This window comes from Nelusetta ayraudi, unplaced genomic scaffold, assembly GCF_046127955.1.
Source record: "Nelusetta ayraudi isolate G7.1 ecotype Tasmania unplaced genomic scaffold, CSIRO-AGI_Nayr_v1 ptg000005l, whole genome shotgun sequence".
In the NCBI taxonomy this organism is placed as follows: Eukaryota; Metazoa; Chordata; class Actinopteri; order Tetraodontiformes; family Monacanthidae; genus Nelusetta; species Nelusetta ayraudi.
Window position 1 is genome coordinate 4,505,001 of NW_027466055.1, and position 21,024 is coordinate 4,526,024.

General features: G+C 44.4%; 2 protein-coding genes across 3 annotated transcripts in view; both read left to right on the plus strand.

Annotated features, from left to right (window-relative positions):
* Nucleotides 1-21,024, plus strand: part of LOC142904391 (uncharacterized) — a 329,108-nt gene that overhangs the window by 137,296 nt on the left and 170,788 nt on the right. The gene's annotated exons all lie outside the window — the stretch shown is intronic.
* Nucleotides 1-21,024, plus strand: part of mdga1 (MAM domain containing glycosylphosphatidylinositol anchor 1) — a 147,596-nt gene that overhangs the window by 35,501 nt on the left and 91,071 nt on the right. For both annotated transcript variants that reach the window (XM_076050440.1, XM_076050449.1), the window contains exon 3: nucleotides 9,347-9,486. In XM_076050440.1, coding sequence (XP_075906555.1) covers nucleotides 9,347-9,486 — 140 coding nt within the window. The remainder of the gene's footprint in view (nucleotides 1-9,346; nucleotides 9,487-21,024) is intronic.

Genomic DNA, 21,024 nt, shown 5'->3' on the forward strand with positions numbered 1-21,024 from the left:
GCCATCAGACTGTTTTTTTCTTTTGGCTCTCCGCCGTTATTTAGCACGCTGTAATCACTGAACACCAGCGAGTGTGGGAACCTTCCTCGTCTGCCTCCTATGCCATTCGCGTCCTGCCGCAGGGAGCCGCATCACGAGACTACAGCCGCCGTATGTTGCACCTGAGGCGGTTTGTGTGGCAGCAACACACACACGCACGCACGTGCACACACAATCAATAACAAAAAAGCCAAATCTTCGCTGCAATTTGCCAGGCCCTGCCAGCTGTCCCGCTCCTCCGTTTGCTTCCTCCTCTTCCCTTCTCGTGGCCGTTCTCGCCTCCTCTTGTTCCCTAACAGATGCTCGGCTGTGTTGAGAGACACGCAGGCTGGTGGGAATGATGATGGTAGAGGCGTGAAGCGCAACTCTCAAACGTCATTTACACTTTGCAGGTGTTCCGGGAGGGAGGTGTGACTTGACAGTCAAGCGGCTGCCCCCGTATGATTTCTTGCGCCTCTCCTTTTTTTCCCCCAACGTCCTTCTTAACACAGAGAGTGTCGACAAACTGTACCAGTAGGATGGCAGAAAACCTGGAACAGCTGTCAGGAAAGAGCATGATTGGTCCGTAGCAGGGGTCTGTGGCCTGCCTGGTCGAGTCAGCGCCACGAAGCCATGCAGTGTTCGTGTGATATGAGTCAGAATGAATTTGAAGGTTCACAATCAAAGGTTGGCATTTGGAGTTCAGCTCATTAGAGTTCAGGAAAGGCAACTCTTGCTGCCTACATGTACGGAAGCGTTGGTGTGTGTGTGTGTTTTGGACTGCTCCCTCTCTGCTGTCGCACTGTGCAATCATGTTAATGCATGTTTCCTCTTCCTTCCTGCCTTCAGCACCACATCGTCCCCTGCTGACTCCATAGCAGTGGGCAGTCAGTGCTAATTAGAACATATTCTCCTGCAATGGTAGCCTCAGTTTTAGTTCAAAGTAAGAACAGAACAGTGAAGAAGAAGAGGAAGAAATATTCTATTCCAACGCACCAGGCATTGCCCCTATGACGGTCCTTTAGTCGTCCTTGTTCGCTACACTGGTGGATGTGATCTGGTTGTGAAGTTCTATAGAATAAAATAGAATAGAATAAACCTTTATTAGTCGCATGGGGAAATTGGCCGCCACGGGAAAGAATGGAAAGTCAGCGTAAAACCCTCACAAAACTTGATAAGCGTGTGTGTTTGAGTGTCTGTGTTGCTCTTTGTGGCTGCAAATCAACTTTAACCTGTGGTTCAAGCGTGGACGGGATATGCAGTTGCAGCACTGATACGCTGATCAGTTTCAAACGCCGGCAAATGCAGATCGCCTCTCCGTCTTTGGCCCAAATCAAGGAATCTCATCCCTTTAAAATCATTTCTAGTGGTAATCGTTAACTGGCAGCGTCAGTCTGTGCTGTTGGCACTCGAGGAATGTCACATGGTACCAAAGGCAACGGGGTCGATCCTTTGGACGACAGCAGTGCGAGAACGTTGCCAGCGTTTCCTCAGAGGTTCATTTTAAACCCAGGTCGAGCAAATGTAGTACGGATGAGTCGTTTCACCGTTCATGGACACAAAGTTTACGCTGAATATCACTCGGCTGCGAAGAAGAAGACCGCTGTTGCACTTGCTGATGTTCTCCTCCACTCTGAAGACAGCATCAAAAAAATAGATGATGAGGCATCAGACGCTGTCGACCCTGCAGGTGCGATGCCTTGCTGCACATCGTGTACTTCCACCCTTTTTTACCCATAGGCTCAACTTGGTTTGGTGGGTATAAAGCTGGAAAGATGGACGTTAACTCCTGAAACTCTTTAAGATTTTCAGCGGCTGTGAAATCAGCAACACTTCAGCTGCTGGTCACTTTCAAGACGGCGTCTTTGTGAATGGAGCCGCTTCAAAGAGAATGCCAGTCACGTTTCTCCTTTTTTTTTTTACCACCTCGACGTCCTCCCTCCCCCAGCCTCCCCCTTGCTCTCCTCCGGCCTTCCTTTCCGTCGGTCGGCGGCCGAGATCTAAGCCGTTTTCATCTCGTTGTTGGCGCTCTCTCCATCTCTCTCTTCTCGTTATCTTTTCATCCCGCCAAGGCTGAAGTGTGGAAGGCACACTCGCTGTACGCGGAGCAGGAGTCGTGTTTGACTGCGCTCTACAAACCTCCGGATAGCTTGGCATCACTCCTCTTCTTGTGTAGCCCCTAAATCTCCCTGGAATACCCCTCCCACACCCTGACTTCTGACCTGTTACCATTTCTCCCTCGACCCACTTCTCACACCGTTGTCATTTGTTCCTGCAGACCCTCATGCTGCAAAGACCCCACCGTACCTTTTCTCTCCTAAAAACTTTTCTCTTTCATCTTGCTCAGCACCCTCTGCTCTCTTTAATTTGACACCTGTTGAGAGTGCTCTCTTTCCCCACTTACAGACACTGTGCTGTAATATACGCTCACTGACATACACAGCCATGCGTGAGGCACCATGAGCTTTTAAACATTCTCTAACAGGGAACGTTCTTGATGGCAGAAAAAAAAGAGTTTGTTGGGAGTGAAATCTGGTAATAGAATAACGGTTAATATGTTGCCTTTCAGGAAACGTTTCCGGTGCTGTTGGTTCTAGGATGCACACCAAAGGCTGTCTGTGAAAAGTGACTTTACTGATGCTGTGTGTTTGTGGATGTATGCTATGGAAGCACATGCTGTTGCCGCACTCAGTTATCATTCATAAAATAACTCTGAGTGTGTTGAGTAATTAGCAACATCTGTCTTCCCCTGCACCGCTCAACCTTTGTGTGTCTTACAAACTGGAATGTAAACAACTTTTAGATGTATTTTGACAAGTTTCTGCACTGATGGAGTCAAGACACTTAATAAATGCACTGCATCGGATTTAGTTTCATCAACATGACATCACAGCTGCCGAGCCGGCAGAATGTCAGAATGGGCACAGAGGTGTCGTTACCTGTGTCTGCTGGACCGTAACGATAGTGCTATAATGAAGTAAAGTTGCATTCATTTTGAAAAAAAAAATAAAGAAAGTTGTATTCTCTAATTGTATATTTCCAAACGTTATCACCGATGTGGCAGCACATAAAAGAAATCAATATTTATTTTAGTTTGAATTTAAGCGCTAGAAAAAAAAAAGGGAAAACTCCTCCCAGGTCCAAAACTCAAATGTAAGGAGAGTTTCTGCATTTGCGCACCTTTATAACCGCTTCTGCCAAAGTCTGAATCTTTCAACTTGCACCGAAGAGAATTGAAGTTATGACTCACACAAACAAATTATTACCATCTATGAGCAAACAGAGACATTAAAAAGAAAAGAAAAAGAGCATTAAAATAAATACGGACCTGCAGGCAATACAACAGCAAGCAAGGAAGAAAACAACAACTAAACAAACACATAACTCAGATGAATTTATGCAACCTAAAGATGTGCAAACATTATAACACTCCAGACTCTGCAGCAGGTGATTTCAGTGTTACAACTTCTTGTCCTGTGTTTTGCTTTTCAACCTTTAAATCTGATTGACGTTAAAAAAGGCAAACCTCTGAGTGTAATAAGATAGAAATACTCCAACATAAAAAAAACATTACAGTGCAGAACCTTTTTTTTTAAAGGTGCATATAAAACCGTTTTCCAGCAGTGTGTGTGTTTACAATAAGTCAGTTGATCGGTGAGCTGACGTTGTTTGAAAGCACTAAAGAGTTTCTCTTTTTTGTTTATGATAGTCATCAAGTGAATAGGCCAAAAGTTAAACCACGTCCCAGACACGTTTTCGATTTCTAAAGCTCCAATCAAGGCAAAATGAAAGAGATGGGGCCGTGACATCAGCTATTTGATCTTTCTCCTGCCTGTCTGCGCAGAGGAATCCTGATAAAATGCTGCTGTCATAAGGTTTAAGTCTGTGTGTGTGTGTGCGTGTGTGTGTGTCTGAGTGAGTGAGTGAGAGTGCTACTTTGGGTTGGATGAACGCTTCCTCTTTCTGAAGTAAATCGATAAAGATTTTGACTTCTCTCTCAGGTAGCCCTAATTCCTGGTCCGTCCCTGTGGAAATGGCCAAAGCGTTTTTATGGCCCCTTGTGAAGTGAGCGAATTGAGGCTGAGCTCATCGGCATGCACGAGCAGCTTGCATAAAGTAACTTAAGAATATCAATTACGTGCTGCACGACTCTGTGTTCAGCAGGATTCACAACCGTCTGTGCGATTCTTCCAACAAAACAGCAGACGTGGAAACACAAGCAGTGACATATGTGTCTACCGCTGATCACTTTACAGGCACATGCGTGCGCGCGCACACACACGGTGCTCCACACTCAGTCATGCCGTCTCAGCGTTTTGACACCGGTTCACCCCTCCCATCGTTAGTTTTAGTGAGAGATGTCCTGCTCACCCCCACCCCTCGACAAAAACAGATGTGGCAGGCGGCAGAGAATCAATTAATCAGAGTGGACGTTTGCCAATAGTTATGTTTCACTTACAACTAATGTGCATTGAATGTCTCGGAGAGTTTCCCATAATGCATGGCTAATGCTCTCAACACCTCCCAGAGCACCAGTGATGGATGAAGCATCAGATTCAGATAGACCCCTGTCAAAACAGCAGCTTTCCTCTGAGCGATGATCGTCGCCTGCACTAACCTAATTGCTGCTGCTGCTGGTACACTGGGCAAATGTTGGCGTAAGACACCTGATTCATCAACTGTTTTGTTTCTCTGCTTAGACCGTCTTAGGCCACAGACGGAAAATGAGCTTTGCACAAAGGCAAGATTTTTTTTTACCACGAGTTTGATGAAATGTTTTCGGTATCCGTAAAGATCCACAGACGCAGACCTTGTCCTCATGTTTACGATGTAGTCAACGATGACTTTACCTAGACCAAGACACTCCTAAGACCATGGTATCGAGACTAAGACAAGACCAAGACTGACCATTTTGACAACAATGATTAAAAAAAACATGGTAATTGACAGGGAGTAACACTTTCAGCAGAAGTGAGCAAAAGCATCATATCGGGGTGTCTGAGAAGTCCCTCGACCCTTTTGGAGAAGAAATAGAGAAGCACAGGCAGTGGTGGTGCCAATGTGGAAAAATACACATGGTATGCTTTTAAAATAGATGCATCTTATTGGTTGCATTTGAAAAGAGGGGTCAAGCATTAATGACGCTGCATGAGGATCCTCTTGCCTGGTTTTTAAAATGCCCTCGAGACTCTTGTGTCCAAGAGACCAAGACAAGACCAAGACCAAAGAGCGTTGAGGCTGAGATGAGACCCGAGACCACTAAGACTGGTCTCAAGTACTGTGTCCCATTGTACATTATACTGCAGAGTCATGACTCCTCAGAAAAAACCATCAATCTCAAATAATTTCAAAGTCACACATATGTTTAAAGTCGGAATAAAACCATTGCCTCTAAAGGGCAGCAGATGTGCGGTACGTCTCCTGTTTGTCACAGTTCTGGTGATCTGAAGCCTCGGGGAAAGATTAGACAGGCTTCCTATTTCTGTCGCAGTACGACACGGCAATTCAACACAAAACTTGTCACGATGGTTGAATCTCAAAATGAAACAAATAAACCCCCTGTTCTAGCGTTATAACAAGGGGTTTGTTTGTTTCAGGCCAACATGAATGGCCAACATCAACGGCAGTACACACCACTCACAGGAAAAAGTTCTTAATTAGATATGATGGAGTGTGTGCAAGGATGTGCATAAGAATATAAGAATACATAAAAATATTTCATAAGAATGAGTTTGTCGGCTCAGCAGACACTTGTTATTATCATGGTTTCTGTTGTTATTCCAGCAGTGTGTGCGTGTGTGCAAGAGAGGGAGCAGCAAAGGGCTACAGTGACTGGTGTAACAGGTGAAGCCTTCTTGCTTCGTTTGCATCACTCCTTTGTTTTACCTGTGATTGTATCAGCCTCCACCTCCACTGCACCCTCCCTCTGCCTCCCCTCCGGCCTCGCTGTCAGTCTCTCCCTCTGCCTCCTTGTTCATTGACTCTCTGTGCAAACCAAAAATCTCACATTACACACCCCACATCTGGCGAAAGGGCAAATCGTTCGCCACCCATGTTCGATGAGAGCCTCAGCAGCGACCCGTCCAGGCTCAACTGTTTAGACTGCACGAGGTAGAAGGACCACCCGCACCGCGGATGCAACACAGAAAACGACATCACACAATGGGTCCTGTTTGGTTGAGTACCGGGCTGCACCGCCGGGTCCCTCTGCACTGCTGGACTTGGTGTGACTACATCCTCCATCTATCTGTCCCCTTCTTCTCCCTCCACTTCCTGCTCCCAGGCTCCTCCTTTCCTCTGGGAGTTCCCTCAGCTTACGACTCTCCGTCTTTCCCTCTTCTCATTTCTTTTTATTTCATTTCTCCTCTCTGCTGCTTTACTTCTTTCTCCTCCCTCCACCTCCCCTCCTGCCTCTCATCCTCCCCGCTCTCCTAGCTGAACAGACAGCTAAGCAGCCAAGCTGCCGGAGGCGAGAGAAGACAGAGGAGCCGCTCTGTCCGACCCCTCTCCCTCTCCAGAGAGGCAAACTAATGCCGACACGCCAATAAGCTGTAAGGAGACAATTATTCACCATTTATATCAGCTCTGCGTCTTTCCGAGTTAGGTCAGCACACCTCTGGAGCACTGCAGTCACCACATACAGGGCTTTTTTCTCCCCCCTTGTATCCTTTCATGGGCTGCGTTTTAATGATTTGAAGGCAGAGGTCTGCACTGCTGAATAAGTCACAGTTTGCCTGTTTGTGAAGGCCCATTGGTTACAGTGAAGGAGACTCTGCAAGTGTGGAAGTGCAGCACTGGAATGGGTCAGTGCCTGGCATACAGATACCGGGACTTCTGAGAGGGAGAGTCTGTGTGTACCAATCCAAATGTGAGCACTTGATTATAAAAGGAGGCATGATGACTGAGGAAATTGGTTAATGTCAGAGCACTTTTGTGTAATTTAACAAGCATTTTTGTGCTGCACAAGTTTGGTTTTATTTCTTTATTTTCTGATTTTCTGTGAAAGCCAAAAAGGTTGTTTTTTTTTACGTCAATAGCGAAGAACTACGCCGGTGAAGAGTTCTGTGCTTGCACCCTCTCAAATTATAAAAAGACATTAACACAAGCACTGGTCTAAAGTTGAAGAGACTAAAACAGGACATCAATAATCTCGTAGCTCAGTCGCTGTGTTTTTTTTTTTTTTAAATTACAGAGGTTTGCAAACAGTTACCTAGCAAAAGGGAAGTGCCAGGATGAGAAGATATGAGGCTACAGGCTCACGCGCAAGCCGGCCCAATACCTTAAGCTGTTTACACAGCATCGTTTCCCGCGTTAGCGAACATGCGGTGACAGACCCAGAGCCTTTATTTCTGTTTAAAAAGAAGTCACGATTTCCTGCTTTGAATTCCCCTCAACCCGGAGCGCGATGCCTTACGTCTGATCGAGTTGAAGTTTAGGGCGAACAGGCCGCCCACTTCCTTCCTGTCTCCTCAATGATAACAGCCGTAGCGGCTGGCAAAAGTGTGTTCTGCCTGTGAATCGATGCTAATCACATCACCGCGCTCCTCCCTCCCACACACCTCTCTCCCTCTCTCCCTCTCTCTATGGCCTCTTTCTTCCTCACCCACTCTCCCTCCTCCTCCTGTGACGCTCCGATCCGATGCAGCCTGCTGGCAGGTCGGTGGTCCACACTGTACAAAGCCAGCGACTGTCCCTGAGCCCCAGCGTCACCCATCGTTTCTTTATCGGAGGAAAAAACATCACTGACTCTAGAGGCTTTGCTGTCATACGTTTAATACAATAGTGTACTGTAAGTGAGGATATTGGAGTGCTCCTTTGACCAGTCCAAGTCAGGCCGTTTGATTCTTTAAAGCGTTTTCTCTCGGCATATCAGCTCACGGTTCGGATCATGTAAAAATTTGTTACATTGTCTTGGGAAAAACGAACTTTTCCTGATTCAACAACCCAATTATCTCATGCAGAAAGTGCAAGATACTTCCATTGCATTCTATACTATTATTGTATACTGCAGTATGCTATTCCTCTGTCCAAAACATATTTAGTCCAGTTCAGCCAACTAGATAGAAAGTGCTTTTTTGGTCTGTACATTTCTGGACGATCCTGTCGATGACGAAGCTCCGTTCCTCTGCGAGAACTCACAGAGATGTCAGGAGAATATTCCAAGAACCCGGCGAAGTCTGCTGTCACTTTTTTTTCTTCGTAATCTTATATCTGCATAAAATGTCACCAGCGTCACCCGTTGTGGACATGCTGTCACATGAGAGCAGGTTCTGTGTCACACCATTTATTGTGGAGAAATGATTCACAGTTTATTCATTCTCCTTCCTTCTCTGCCGATACTAAGGCACAGGTCATGGTTCTATAAACTTTGGACCATGAACACAGTTCGTCCGAAACCTTTTTTTTTTTTTAATTTCCACCCAAGATGTATTTTCTGTAACTCCTTCACAGGTAAATGGATTCATAAGGTCGACATGAAATCCTGCAGTTCTACACAAAGACTTCCGAATTAACCTCTGGCATTTTAATTCCCCCTAAGCTTCAGCTGTCTGAGCTCTGATCTTCCATTTCATTTTTGTCTGTTTCAAAATAGACTTTTCTCCCACTGGACCCATAAAGAGAGCAAATTTTATATTGAGAACCAGTCTGCAAGTTTTAATCTATAATATTATCAGTGTAATTTTACTAAATTTTGAATGATCTGGCTACGTTCAGACTTAATTCTCTCTTCTTCCCCACTGCAGCTGTTACTTTTCCCCTGAAATTACTTTCACACTCACTGAAGGCAATAAAACACGCTGACCTCTTTTTTTTTTTGCCGGTTGCCGCGGTGAACTGTAATGAGACGAGGTGCATATGTGAACGTCAAGGCTTATGAAGCCTGAAGCAACTCCAGTCAACTGTCGTGGCACCAAAAAACCCATAATAATAAAGAGACTTTTTTTCACGTGGGAATGAGTTCAACTCAGAGTTCAGGAGCATTCTCAGAAGTTAGAGGTCAGAGGTTGGTTTTCAGATTGAGGTGTCATGCACTGTATGACCGTGAACTTTCCATTCCCTACGTCACCATTATACCATCATTCTCAAATTTAGTCATATTATTGTAGTATATAGCCATGTATTGTTTTCATGTATAGTGTCTATGTAGATATTTGTTTATGCAGATGGTGATATAAATGTGTGATATAAATATTTAGCCGACTCATCAGTCCTGGCCGGAATATTACTCACTCACACTCCCACAACAGTGATCTTTCAGAGGTCTTCCTAACCTGCCGTGTGTTTTCTCCCCCTCTCTTTGTGTGTGTGTGTGTGTGTTTCCATGCAGCTCCTGCCAATGCTCAGATTGTGCACTCAGGCGCGGCGTGTAACGTCAAGGATGATAACATCAGTGAGAGAATCTACACCATCAAAGAAGGGGACATGCTGGTGCTACAGTGCATTGTTAAAGGACACCCACGGCCACAGGTAAGCTAATGGGCCGGGACGTGGTTGTTAAAGCAGCTCGTGTGATATGCAGTGTGTTAGCTTTTGGGAAAAACAAACGTTGCTATGTGCAGAACTAGCAGAGCCACAGCATCTCCCACTCTTGACGTCAGTAATCAGTGTACAGCAGCAAACGGGCAGCTCTCCATGCTAACCATAACCTGCCAAAGTGCTAGTATAAATTCTAATTCATAAGCAAAAACAGAACAGTAAAATAGAAGGTCGACGTCTTCTAATTTCCATTTGTGAACTTTACAGTAAGCTGAGCGTCTTGTGGTCTACATACAATACACATACACGCTAAAGTGATTTTCAGCATTGCCACTTTAATAACGTTAATAACTTAATCCTGGTTTCCGGCTTTAGTTTCGCTGATGGCGCATGACATTTTTAGAACTCTCACTCTTTCTCATTGTTGTTCTCAACAATTGAATCTCCAGCAGTTCCGGAAACAAGCCGTAAGCTAGCCAGCATGCCTGACTTTGTTTTGTCACTCACCGCAAGTACTGCCGGTGCAGTTGCACGAATGGAGAGAACGGCATGCAGATGAATGGTGGTTTATTCCGTTGAGGCTCAATCAAGACAACAGGATAAGGGTTCAACTTATCTCAGCGTGGATATCGATATAGATGTTTGTCTAACAGTTAACCCCCCGTCCATCATCCAGCCAATTACATTTGAGTCCTCTTAGAAAAGGCCTCACAATCATCCAGAGCTGTGATTAGAAATACATGCTCGCGTTTATCTTTTAAATCCAGACCTCCCCAGCTTCAGTGTCGCTGGATTGTAAATGTCGGACATTCAAGCTGATGCCTCGATCCTCACTCCTCCTGACACAAATATAGCGAGCCCAAGGTTGTGTCAAGGAGCTGATGTCGTTATGATGCACGAGCACCATCATAAATCTGGCAAAATATCACTTTGTTTACACGCTGTGCCCTTTTTTCTCACAAGCGCGTCAGGCCAAAACACGGCGCTGATTGAAAGGGCTCCAAGCGACGGGGACACCTTCGGCGACAACCACAAGCTACAAAACATGATGCCATAAATTTGATGACACATCCTTGAGACATTAGTCAGACTTAAAAGTGTTGCTTGGCTTCTGCACTCGCCAAATCCCACATTCAAACTTCACACCAACAAGATGGAAGCAGAGTCCTCTGGGTGATGGAGGTTTGGATAGCTGATTGGGGGGGGGGCAACCACTTGAGATTTAAACACTCTGACTTTTAACCTCAACATTATGGGTCCAATTCAGAGCTGTATGGAGTTGAATTTCCGAGATTATCACACAGGAATCAGCAGGAGGCAGGAGGTGCCACTGCTGGATATTGGTGCCAAAAAACCTTTTTATTCACATAAATATTAATTTTAAATTGCACATATGCACATATGCAAAGAGATTTCCTCGTGCATTATGAGGAAATCACGTTCATGCTTTCAATATGTGCATCTTTTAAAACCCAGTCTAACATCTTACAATTCCTGTTATTCCTCCTATTAATACTTGTGTTGTTTCTTTATTGTTGTGCTGTTATTTTCTCTCTCTCTTAAAACTTATCGGATCCATAGAGGATATAGATCCAGTTTACTGAGCTGAATATTCCAGCTTAATGCTTCTTTCAGAGCTGGGGTGGACGCTTGAGGATGACTACATCCAGTTCTGACTGATGTCACTCATATCACTGGTTGCAAAGTGAATTAGTTGATCTATAATTAGCTGATTAGTTGATGTGATCCAAACTACTCATCACTCAGCTGCCAATTTAGCCAAGGCTCTGGTCTTACTAAACATCTGCTGCACTGTTCATACATAACAAACATACAAAATACAACAAACCTAAGGGAGGATGCAGGATGGATCATACATATACATTGATGCCTCAAACTGATATGATATGTATTTATGGATGGTAACATGCACAAACAATGAGATGCACATTAAGTCACACACCCACGCAGACGGACACAGGAGCGCCGACCTCAGCCGACTCTTGAAACATCTGGACTCCTTAGTTTAGCTCCAGCAAAACATTTTGGACAGGAAAGGACGTAAGATGAGGTGATTGTGTGGGGAATGTTTGTGTGTGCCTGTGTTGTGTGCCTTTGTGTAGGAGTGTGTGAGGTGAGAAGAGCGGTGTTCCTCACGGGGTGTGTGTCCACTGGCATTACATCACCATGAATAAAACAGCGCCAGTGTCTGGGCCTCGTTTCCCTCGGTCTGTGTCTATCTCCATATCAACAATGTGTGTGTGTGTGTGTGTGTGTGTGTGTAAGAGAGAGAGAGAGAGAGAGAGAGCGAGAGAGAGAGAGAGAGAGAGAGAGAGAGAGAGAGAGGGATTCCACAGATGCAGACTAATCACTGTGCATTGCTGAAAAATCTAATTACACACCGATGTGTAAACCCAACCAGCCTATACTAATCGTGGCTGTCAGTTCTCCCTCATTTCATCCATCCATCATTCTCTCTCTCTCTCCCCCACCCTCTCTCTCTCTCTCTCTCCCTCTTTCTTTCGCTCACGCTCACTTTCCCTCTCTTCTTCCCCTCAGACACGCACAATTTATCACCGCATTTACATTTGCGTGCCCCCAAACAAGATGCAACCTTTAATAAAACTTTATTTTATTTTATTTATTTCCCCCCCTCGGCCTCCGGTAATAATCACTGTAGCATCATACTTGTGCAAAAAAAAAAAAAAGGCAAACTTCACAAGTTCAATTCCACCCGCGCGTTTCGGAGATGTAGGAAATTGTGTCAGTGATTGCTTGTTCGGTGGGTCGGGAAGAGAGCATATTTTGAATAATGATCCCATTGTTCACATTGTCAGAAGGCAGAACTGTAAAATGTATATTATAGTTATATGGTGTGTGGACAAGCGAGCCCTTAACTGCCCCTGGCAACATAACAAAACAGTGAGAGAGAGAGAGAGCGAGAGGGAGAGGGAGAGAGAGAGAGCGAGAGAGAGAAGGCTCAGTGAATATGTGAACAAAATAATATTGAATGAGTGACATCCAGTACTTTTCCCCCTTTAAAACAGAAAGAAATTAAATGCAGTTGAGAACATAACTTAAACGAATCATGAATCTTAACACACATTGATTACTGTGAAATATGATAACAACACCGTTTGGTCAGAGGTAGTGCTCTCACACAGAATATATGCGATATGTGTTTATAGATGCCAGCAATGTTGCTCTTATTTACCAGTTCCTTTAATGTTTAGACCTAATTTATAATAATAATAACAAATGATTAAAAAAAAAAAAAGCTTTTGACAAGCACTGTAAATGTTTGTAAATGTTAAAAATAAACAGCAGTTTAACCACGCCAGCCTGTAATATCAAATCAATGACATGATATAACTATAATCAAGACTGCATGATGTTATAAAAAAGCCATTCTCATACATTTTAATAGGGGAAGAGGCTGAGATTAGATAAAACGCGAGCAGTGTGAGGACAATTAAAGAGAAACAGAACGATAAGACTGTGATGGCAGCAGTGACATGAAGAAAGATGCAGCGATAACAGATAATAGAAAAAGAGAGGGGAGAACGATGCAGAATCAAGATAATCATGGCCTGAACCTCCCTGCTGAGTGCGCATGTGTAGCTGAGTGCGTGCACGTGCGTGTGTGTGTGTGTGTGTGTGTGTGTGTGTGTGTGTGTGTGTGTTAAAGTGAGGCACAATGAATAAAATGACAAACAACCTAAGATGAAGTGCATTTTTGTCTGTTTACCCAAGTAAAAACACACACAAAAAAATATTTTTGTTGAGAGCATGAACACATTAATCATGTTGAACACAATCATCAGTGATGAAATCTGTCCACTGGCTTCCAGCATCTGTCCTTGTGTATGTGTGTTTCAATGTAAGGTACAGTGGACAATGTACTAAATGGAGAAAGATTCAGTACTTTTGTCCGTCCGCAACAATACATTTTTAGCTGTAAGTGCTACGTGAACCAAGTAAGAGCAAAAAAAAAAAACTAGTGAAAAACCAAGGCTCAAGGCCCACTGCCAAAAATCATCTCTGACATCAGGAAGATGAACTTCGTCTCAGTGTGTTTTTTTTGCATGTGCTGTGCTGGCGAAGCAGTAACATCTTGTCTTTTGTAAACAAAAGCAGCGGCTTGTTAAACGCCGCATGTCCATTTTGAATGGCACCGATTGCGCCGCCATGTTTTATTTGGCCGAACCTGCGGTCCCGTCCCTCAGAGCCCCAGGTCGAAGGTATTAGCCAGGCCTTGTAGCTAACTTAAATCCAGATAATAAGTCAGTGCAAGAAGCGTGACAAACGTGTCAGCCAATCTGAGAAATTCAATAACGCTGTTACCTGCAAGCAGGGTGTAATTCTCTGCGGAGGGAGAAACGTGGCATCTGTCGAATTGCGAGTGATCAAGAGGAGCCCCGGCGTGTCATTGATGTTTGGCTCATCAGACTGCACCGCCCCAAGACAAGAACAGGAACTGCTCCCCGCTACACCAGATTGCTTATAGAAATTTAATTTGAAAAAAAATATTGCAGAAGCTTTTGTGCGCTCACACCTGCTGCTCGGCAGCTCAGACTTTGTCAACGGGAACTTTTCTTTATGCCTGTTGTACTTTGACTGTCACCAACGCTGGTCGCGCACAAAACAAAAACAAAAAGATAACTTCTTCAAAATCCGTCAGAAGAAGGTCAAGAAAGAAACCCAAACAAACAAAGATGGCATCTAGGCAGGGGTTTCTGTTGCTTGTGTGCACAGAATAGTAAAGGGTCGTCATTAGGCTGACCTCTGTCCCAGTGCGTCCTGCTGGAGAAGCACACTGCAGCATTCTCCAGTTGGTCCCTTTGGGCTTACCGAGTTTCCACTGCGCTCCTCCATTGCCTGTATTGATAACCGGATCTCTGTCACCTCGGCTCTCCTTCATCCATCCTTACAGCCTCCCATCCTTCTCCTTACCCTTCTGCACTGCTCTGCTGCTTTCTAACGCTAAAGTGGAGCCTCACAGAGCCCTGTATATCTGCTCTGAAACCAGGTTTTGCCTGAGCTTTTAAAGGTTTCAGTTCAATTCTAGTCTTAGGGTCAGATCCTCAAAGAGTGGACGGCAGCCGCTACATTGTGACCCTAATCTGCAGCACTTTAGCGGCGTATCCACAAAGGTTTTGGCCCGAATGTAATGCTGCCTCGAATTGTCCAGGGTGTAACCCTGCCTTCGCTGCATTACACTACATTATTAGTGCAGAAGTAGGTGCATATGGAAGATGGATGGACATGCCGTCTAAAACATGGCCACAATTTGCACACCTGAGTCAGGTGTGCAAATGTGTGCTCTGGTAACCTGGCTGCAATTTGCACCTTTGATTTTTAGGTTTAAGTAAACTGGTAGCTAGTTGGGTGCCAAGCGCAATCCCAGCAAAACTTAACGAAATGAAGTCCAGTCATTCAGGTGACACAGTTACAACCACCTAAGTGCAATTGGTTTGCTGCCGATGGGTTCTAGCAAGTGTATGATATACACATCTCCTGCTCACAGTTTTCAGGTTTATGTGGTAAAGCAGTTTTATGAATCCTGTTGTTGGTATATTGGCTCTGTCAGAGTTCTTACTTATTAAAGTACATATATATAGCCAATATTTTTTTTGTTTGGCCCGTCACATCATCCGATATATTTCAATATCATTCACACCCCATAAGCTCTGCAGAGAGGAGGCTGTCCACTTTGACTGTGCCAGAAATACCGCCTGCAGCCGCTGTTGACAAAGTCTTGTTGATAAGGTGCTATTTCTAATGAAGCTTATCATCATGTCATTTTTGGCAAAGCGTATGCAAATGATCAATTGAAATATATTCAAATGAGTCTGGCAGTAAGGCTACCTGCACCGCTTAGTGTTTCGGACGAAAATGCTTATCAGTCGCATTCTAGTCATTGCTATCCAGTAGCCTTAGTTGATGACAGTTCAAAGATTTATAGTCCAGTTTCAGTCTAGTTTTAGTCTGTGTGTGTGTGTGTGTGTGTGTGTGTGTGTGTGTGTGTGTGTGTGTGTGTGTGTGTGTGTGTGTGTGCGTGTTGATCTGCTAATGATCATGGAGTACATGCATATAACAGCGATGGCAGTGGAGCCATCAGGACTGATCCTGCTCTTGCACGAGGTGGAAAGGCAACAGATGCTGACTTCTTTTTTTCAGAAACGTATTGACTTTGTTAAATTTTAAAGAGTGCAAGAACAGAGTACGAGGTCAGAAAATAAATCTCAACAGTTTAAAAGACATCTGAATGATCATTATGTTTTACAACACACTTGGGAATTAAGTCCATGCGGAATAACACAGTGATTTTAAAGACAAAATTGGTCTGTGTTTTTTGAGATGAGACATTTTCATAAAATTTCGAAGTCGAAGGCAAGAAAAACTTTTGCATAGCACGGCTTCGTGCTTGTTGTTTCTTGCTAGGCTCTCTCGGCAAAGAACAGAGGGGGGGGGAAACAACGTTAGTGAGAAGTCTGCAGTATGCCTGCAGGTTTGCGCAGACACACAAGATGTTCATGTCTGTTGGCTGCTCTGCTATTATTCATGCGTTTACTCCAGTCTAAACAGAATCTCCTCTCAGCGCGCCCTGTTTTCACCATTCAGAGAAACAATACGGCAACATATTTGTCGCGACAATGTTTTTAATACACTTCTCCATTGGAGCACACACTGTGCCGTCGACCGCACGGAGTCTTTAAAACATTAGAGCTTCATGTTTTATTAATCAGATAAGCTGTTTCATTGCAGATCAGAACTAGATCTCGGCTTTCCGGCTCCAGTCGAGAGCTGCCTGTGTCCCACATTTTCATAGATCCACTTAACATCACAGGAATTTGATGTATGAGTTCTGATTGGCAGATGATTTTTTTCCCCTCCCCCCCTTTTATGCCATCTCAGTCTGGATCTTTTACTAGCTACGACTTTTACACCCCACATTACAGTTTAATGCGGCACTGTTTAGCTCACAAAACTAATCAGCACATTTTCAAAGTGAATTCATGTAGACTTTCCACGTTCTCTCCTCTCCACCCCCCCTCAACCCTCTCAGAAGGAGGATCCAATTTAGCCATGTGAGGTCGGTCCAATAAATAGCTGCTTTGCTGAGATTGGGTCTGATTGGGGATTTATCCAATCCTTTATCAAGACTGATTGTTTACCTTTGCCTGAGCTTGATTGGATTGAGAAAAGAGCTCTTGCCGGGGACTTTAATCGTTTTTTTTTCTCTGTCTGTCTTTTTCTTTCTGCCATCTTCTGATGTATCCCCTTTCTGATCATTTTTCATATTTCACCAATTCTATCCTCTCTTCAGAATCATAATTTTCACCACATTGTTTTCAGACTCCTTATTTCTTCTCCTCACAAGGGATTCTTTTATGATTTTAAAACATCTCTGAACATCTGACTCATCATCAAATGAACAACAGCCTGCTCGAAAAAAAAACAGTTTCATTACAAGTCAGAGCCGCTCAGTTTGGGAAGTGTTTTGTCAACAGGTCATAAAAAAAATGCAGCTTTAGACTGTTTCTGAAATGAGCGTAAGAGGATTTCAAGCGTTTCAAAGGGCGGCAAAGTTGTGCTGTGATTCTCTAACACTGTGTTCTGTGTCTCGGTCAAGCTCATTGATTTTTTTTTTCTGAATATTACATCACGATCCCTCAAAGAAAAAGTAAAAAAAAAAGAGCAAACAGCAGATGAGACCTCAGTGTAAGAGGTCAACACAAAGGTGCTTGTAGCATCACTCAAGGTAACTCCAGGGAGAGCAGGGCTTTTAGTTAACAAAGCACTGCAAGTCTTGCTCACAAAGCTTTCCTTGTTATGTATACACGCACGCGCCTACACACCTACACACGCACGCACGCACACACACACACACACACACACGCGGAGCTTCTTCAAGAACACAATAGGGGGGGTAAATGGTTTTTCTGAAAGTGATTCCTGCCTCCTTATTATTTATTCATGGGTCTGCTGGTCATTGCAACCTTGAGACCTGCATGTGTATGTGTGTGCGCGCGCGTCCGCGTATGTGCATGTACGTGTGTGCGCGCCGAATTCTATAAGAGAGCAAGAGGTGGAACGAGATGCACAAGAGAAAAGTGGAGAGAAAGGAAAAAAAGAGGAGAGGAGGAGGGCGGCCAGGGAGGGGATGTGGTCGGGAATATGGGTTTGGATTTCCGTCCTTGAGGGGCGAGCGCAAGTCGATCGATAGCGAGGCTGAAAGCGAGGCTGATCGGGTGGCAGCGCAAGGCTGCGCTGGCACTCAGCGTGAACACGACCCCAGACACCAGCAAGGTCGCCACTTGACCCCTCACCGGGTGGGGAAGGAAGTGGGGAGGCAGAAGACAGTGGGAGGAAGATGCCAGCAGCGGCTGAAGATGACGATACACACCCGGAGGGCACGCTGGTTAAAGTCGCAGCCGGACCAACCGATGTGTCTTTGGCGCACACAAGTCGTGTGATAAGCTGGGCAGCAGATGTGACGGTGGGCAGATGTCTGATGGAGCAACACGAGAAGAAGCTGCCGCATCAGTACAGCAGAGGGGTGGTGTTTGCATAATACTGCAGGGAAACCAAGGCGGGATTATGATGGGCAACTTTTTGTTTTTTTTAATAATGTGATCAGACAAATAAAACACTGAAGATTTTTAAAAATTTCCTTCTCATGACTATGTATTTTGCCGTTGTGTAAATCATCCACTTTGAACAAAGGATGTGGAATTGTTCGAGTAAATATTTTCAGGCAGCATTTGCAACACAGATGCAAATGTTTCACTAGTTTAAAGCAGGGGAATGCGCACTCTCCTGACCCACCCCACCCCTCACCCCCAACCCCACCAAGATACCACACCACCACCCCAACACCACACAAATGCAAAAGGGTCAGGAGAGCAAAGGTTAAAAATCTGCAAGCCGTCTTCATTGTGTTGAATTTTTCTATTTGTTAAAACTTCCCCCAAGCAAAAAACTCGAGTTTGTGCTAAAATTGAAATTGAAAGTCAGATTTTTCTTTCATTGTTTGTAGGTTCCTTCCAGGTACTCCAGCTTCTTCCTGCAACTTCCGACCAGAGTTAGCTGGGAAAGTCTGTAGCAGTCCTTTGTGAATACAGAATAAGTGGTGACAGAGGATGGATGGATGGATGGTTGAATGGATGGTTCTCTTCTCCTGCCCCATATGACAATAGCGAGCACAGGAGCTTCATCCAACCTACTTGGAAGTTTCTTTTTGATTGCGCAATATTTTTGTTTTGTGAGCTCTTTTTTAGATAAAACGAATCCAGTGGGTTTGGCAAAAATTCTGTGTGGCATCTTGGGTTTAGCAGTCCATGCCGGGTTAACAACAACAAGAAGAAGACCTGTATTGATCCTACGGTGGGGAACTTTGCAAGGTGCTATTGTGCTTCCTGTAAGATTATCTTTACTGAGCACAGAAAAGTGGAGACCTTTCTCTGAAACATGGTGTGGGTCCATTTGCCGCAAATGATTAATCAGCGGTGCGAACCTGCTAATATTCCGCTTTGTCTTGAAGGCCAGTGGCCCTCAGTAAATCTAACATTCATCAGACAAATCCCAAAATCTGACATACCCAGGATTTAGGGTTGCGGGTTGGGGGTTGTAGAGTGCCAGTGATTGGTGCATTTTTGTGAAAAGGTCATGCTGACCTTCGATGAAAAGACACTTGCCAAGTCGAGACATGACGATGAGCTGGCAAATTGTGTTCATTATGTTTGCTGAATCGGTGCTACCAGCGGATGTGGAGTCGGAACATTTGCCTCTGTAAATATCTCGGGGCGTCTTTGACTTTACATTTGTGAACTCGGTGTGCGGCACACCAAATTGTTGTTCAGTCAGACTTTCCTGGGTTTGTGCGAACAAAGCCACGTGCAGGGACTCCTCCGGCAGCAGAATCCATCCATGCATTTGCCGCCACTTGTGTGAGGTTGGACTGCATTAGCAGCGGACTGAACAGTGTATTCTAGGCCTCCCTCTCGCCAGCATTGCTGTGCGGCCCCTCCGGTGGGACTCTGATCTGCTCCCAGGCCAGACAGGATATATATTTTCCCTGGCAAGTCCGGGGCCTACCCCGGGGTCCTTAGTCCAGTTGGACGTGCCCAGAACACCTCAAAGATCAGGTAGGCATCCCAAAGGCATCCTGATGAGCTCCCCCAACCACCTCAGTTGGCTGCCTTCAGCGCCAATGAGCCCTGGATCCATGCATACTTTGTGGCAGAAAACTCACAGGCGAGTGAGGGGAGAGAGGGAATGGGATAAAAATCTAATTAAATCTAAAAAGTAAACAAAACCTAATAATGCCGTGGGTAGGTCGACTCTATACTGGGCTTTTCTATATACTGCCTGTGTATTTGAGAGCCTCGGGAGTGTGTGAATGCAATAAAGATGACAGTCAATGTCTACGCTCCCAACATAAATGAAATGCTGGCAAGCACATACGCTATATCATATGAGTGGATAGACATACAGGACAACTAGACAGAAGAAGAGAATAAAACCCAGAAAACAATGAAAGCTGTTAGCACTAAAGTTTTTGTTGCTTGCGGATTCAAATGTGTGTAAAATTCTTTAATGCAAATGTTAAAATGTAATAATCGAAGAAAACTCATACTAGAAGGCAGTTGAGTTGTCAGTCTCATTACTCTTTTACCCCCTTTACAATATGCATGTTTTAATCTAATGCAACTAAAGAATATGAATCAACTAGGTCGGCCGCCAAATTGGAATAAAAAGAACATAATAGAAGTTTCAGGTTTGTTCACCATTGTTTAGTTGAGCACAGTGACACTTGTGTGATCGATTGAGGACATGATCTGCTGGAGTTTGGTGGAGCAGCACCAGTAAGTATGTTTTCAGCACAGTGATTGAGAAAGTACCTCTTTGTTTTTGACGTAAACTAGACAATGATCAAGAAAAATGTTTTATACACAGTCACATCACAATTGCAACCTGGATGTTGCTCAAGCAAGCTATATTTTCATTACCTAGATTGTAGCAGTTAATCCCACTTAGACTTCAGTGACTTCATGGAAGTGAAAGCTGAACACGGCTGAGACTTTTTCCTTAAAGCTGATTCCAGCTCTGATTCCTGTGACTTCATCGCAGCCTTCGTCTTGTGTTGCAGAGAAAGAAAGAAAAAAGCGCAAAGGCATCCATATTAGATGACAAGCTTGGGAGGAGGAGGAGGAGGAGGGCGGCGTGTTCAATATCAGTGACTCGCTGCTATTGAACGTTGTGCCTGAGCCATCACTGCATTGAGTCGCCGAGTGGGGCGGCCGTTTCAAGCTTGAGGAAATAAGTCTGAGAGTCACTGTGTCTTTCTTTTGTTTGCTTGGATTCTTTGCTGTGTGAGAGATGTGATTACTATGTGGGTTTGCACAGATTGCATTAATAATTGATTCACTTGACTATTGATTGCACATTTACTGGAAAAAAAAAAAAACATTATTACTGCAAACACGTTTGCTTTGTATTGCATTTTGCTTGCTGGCTGCCTTT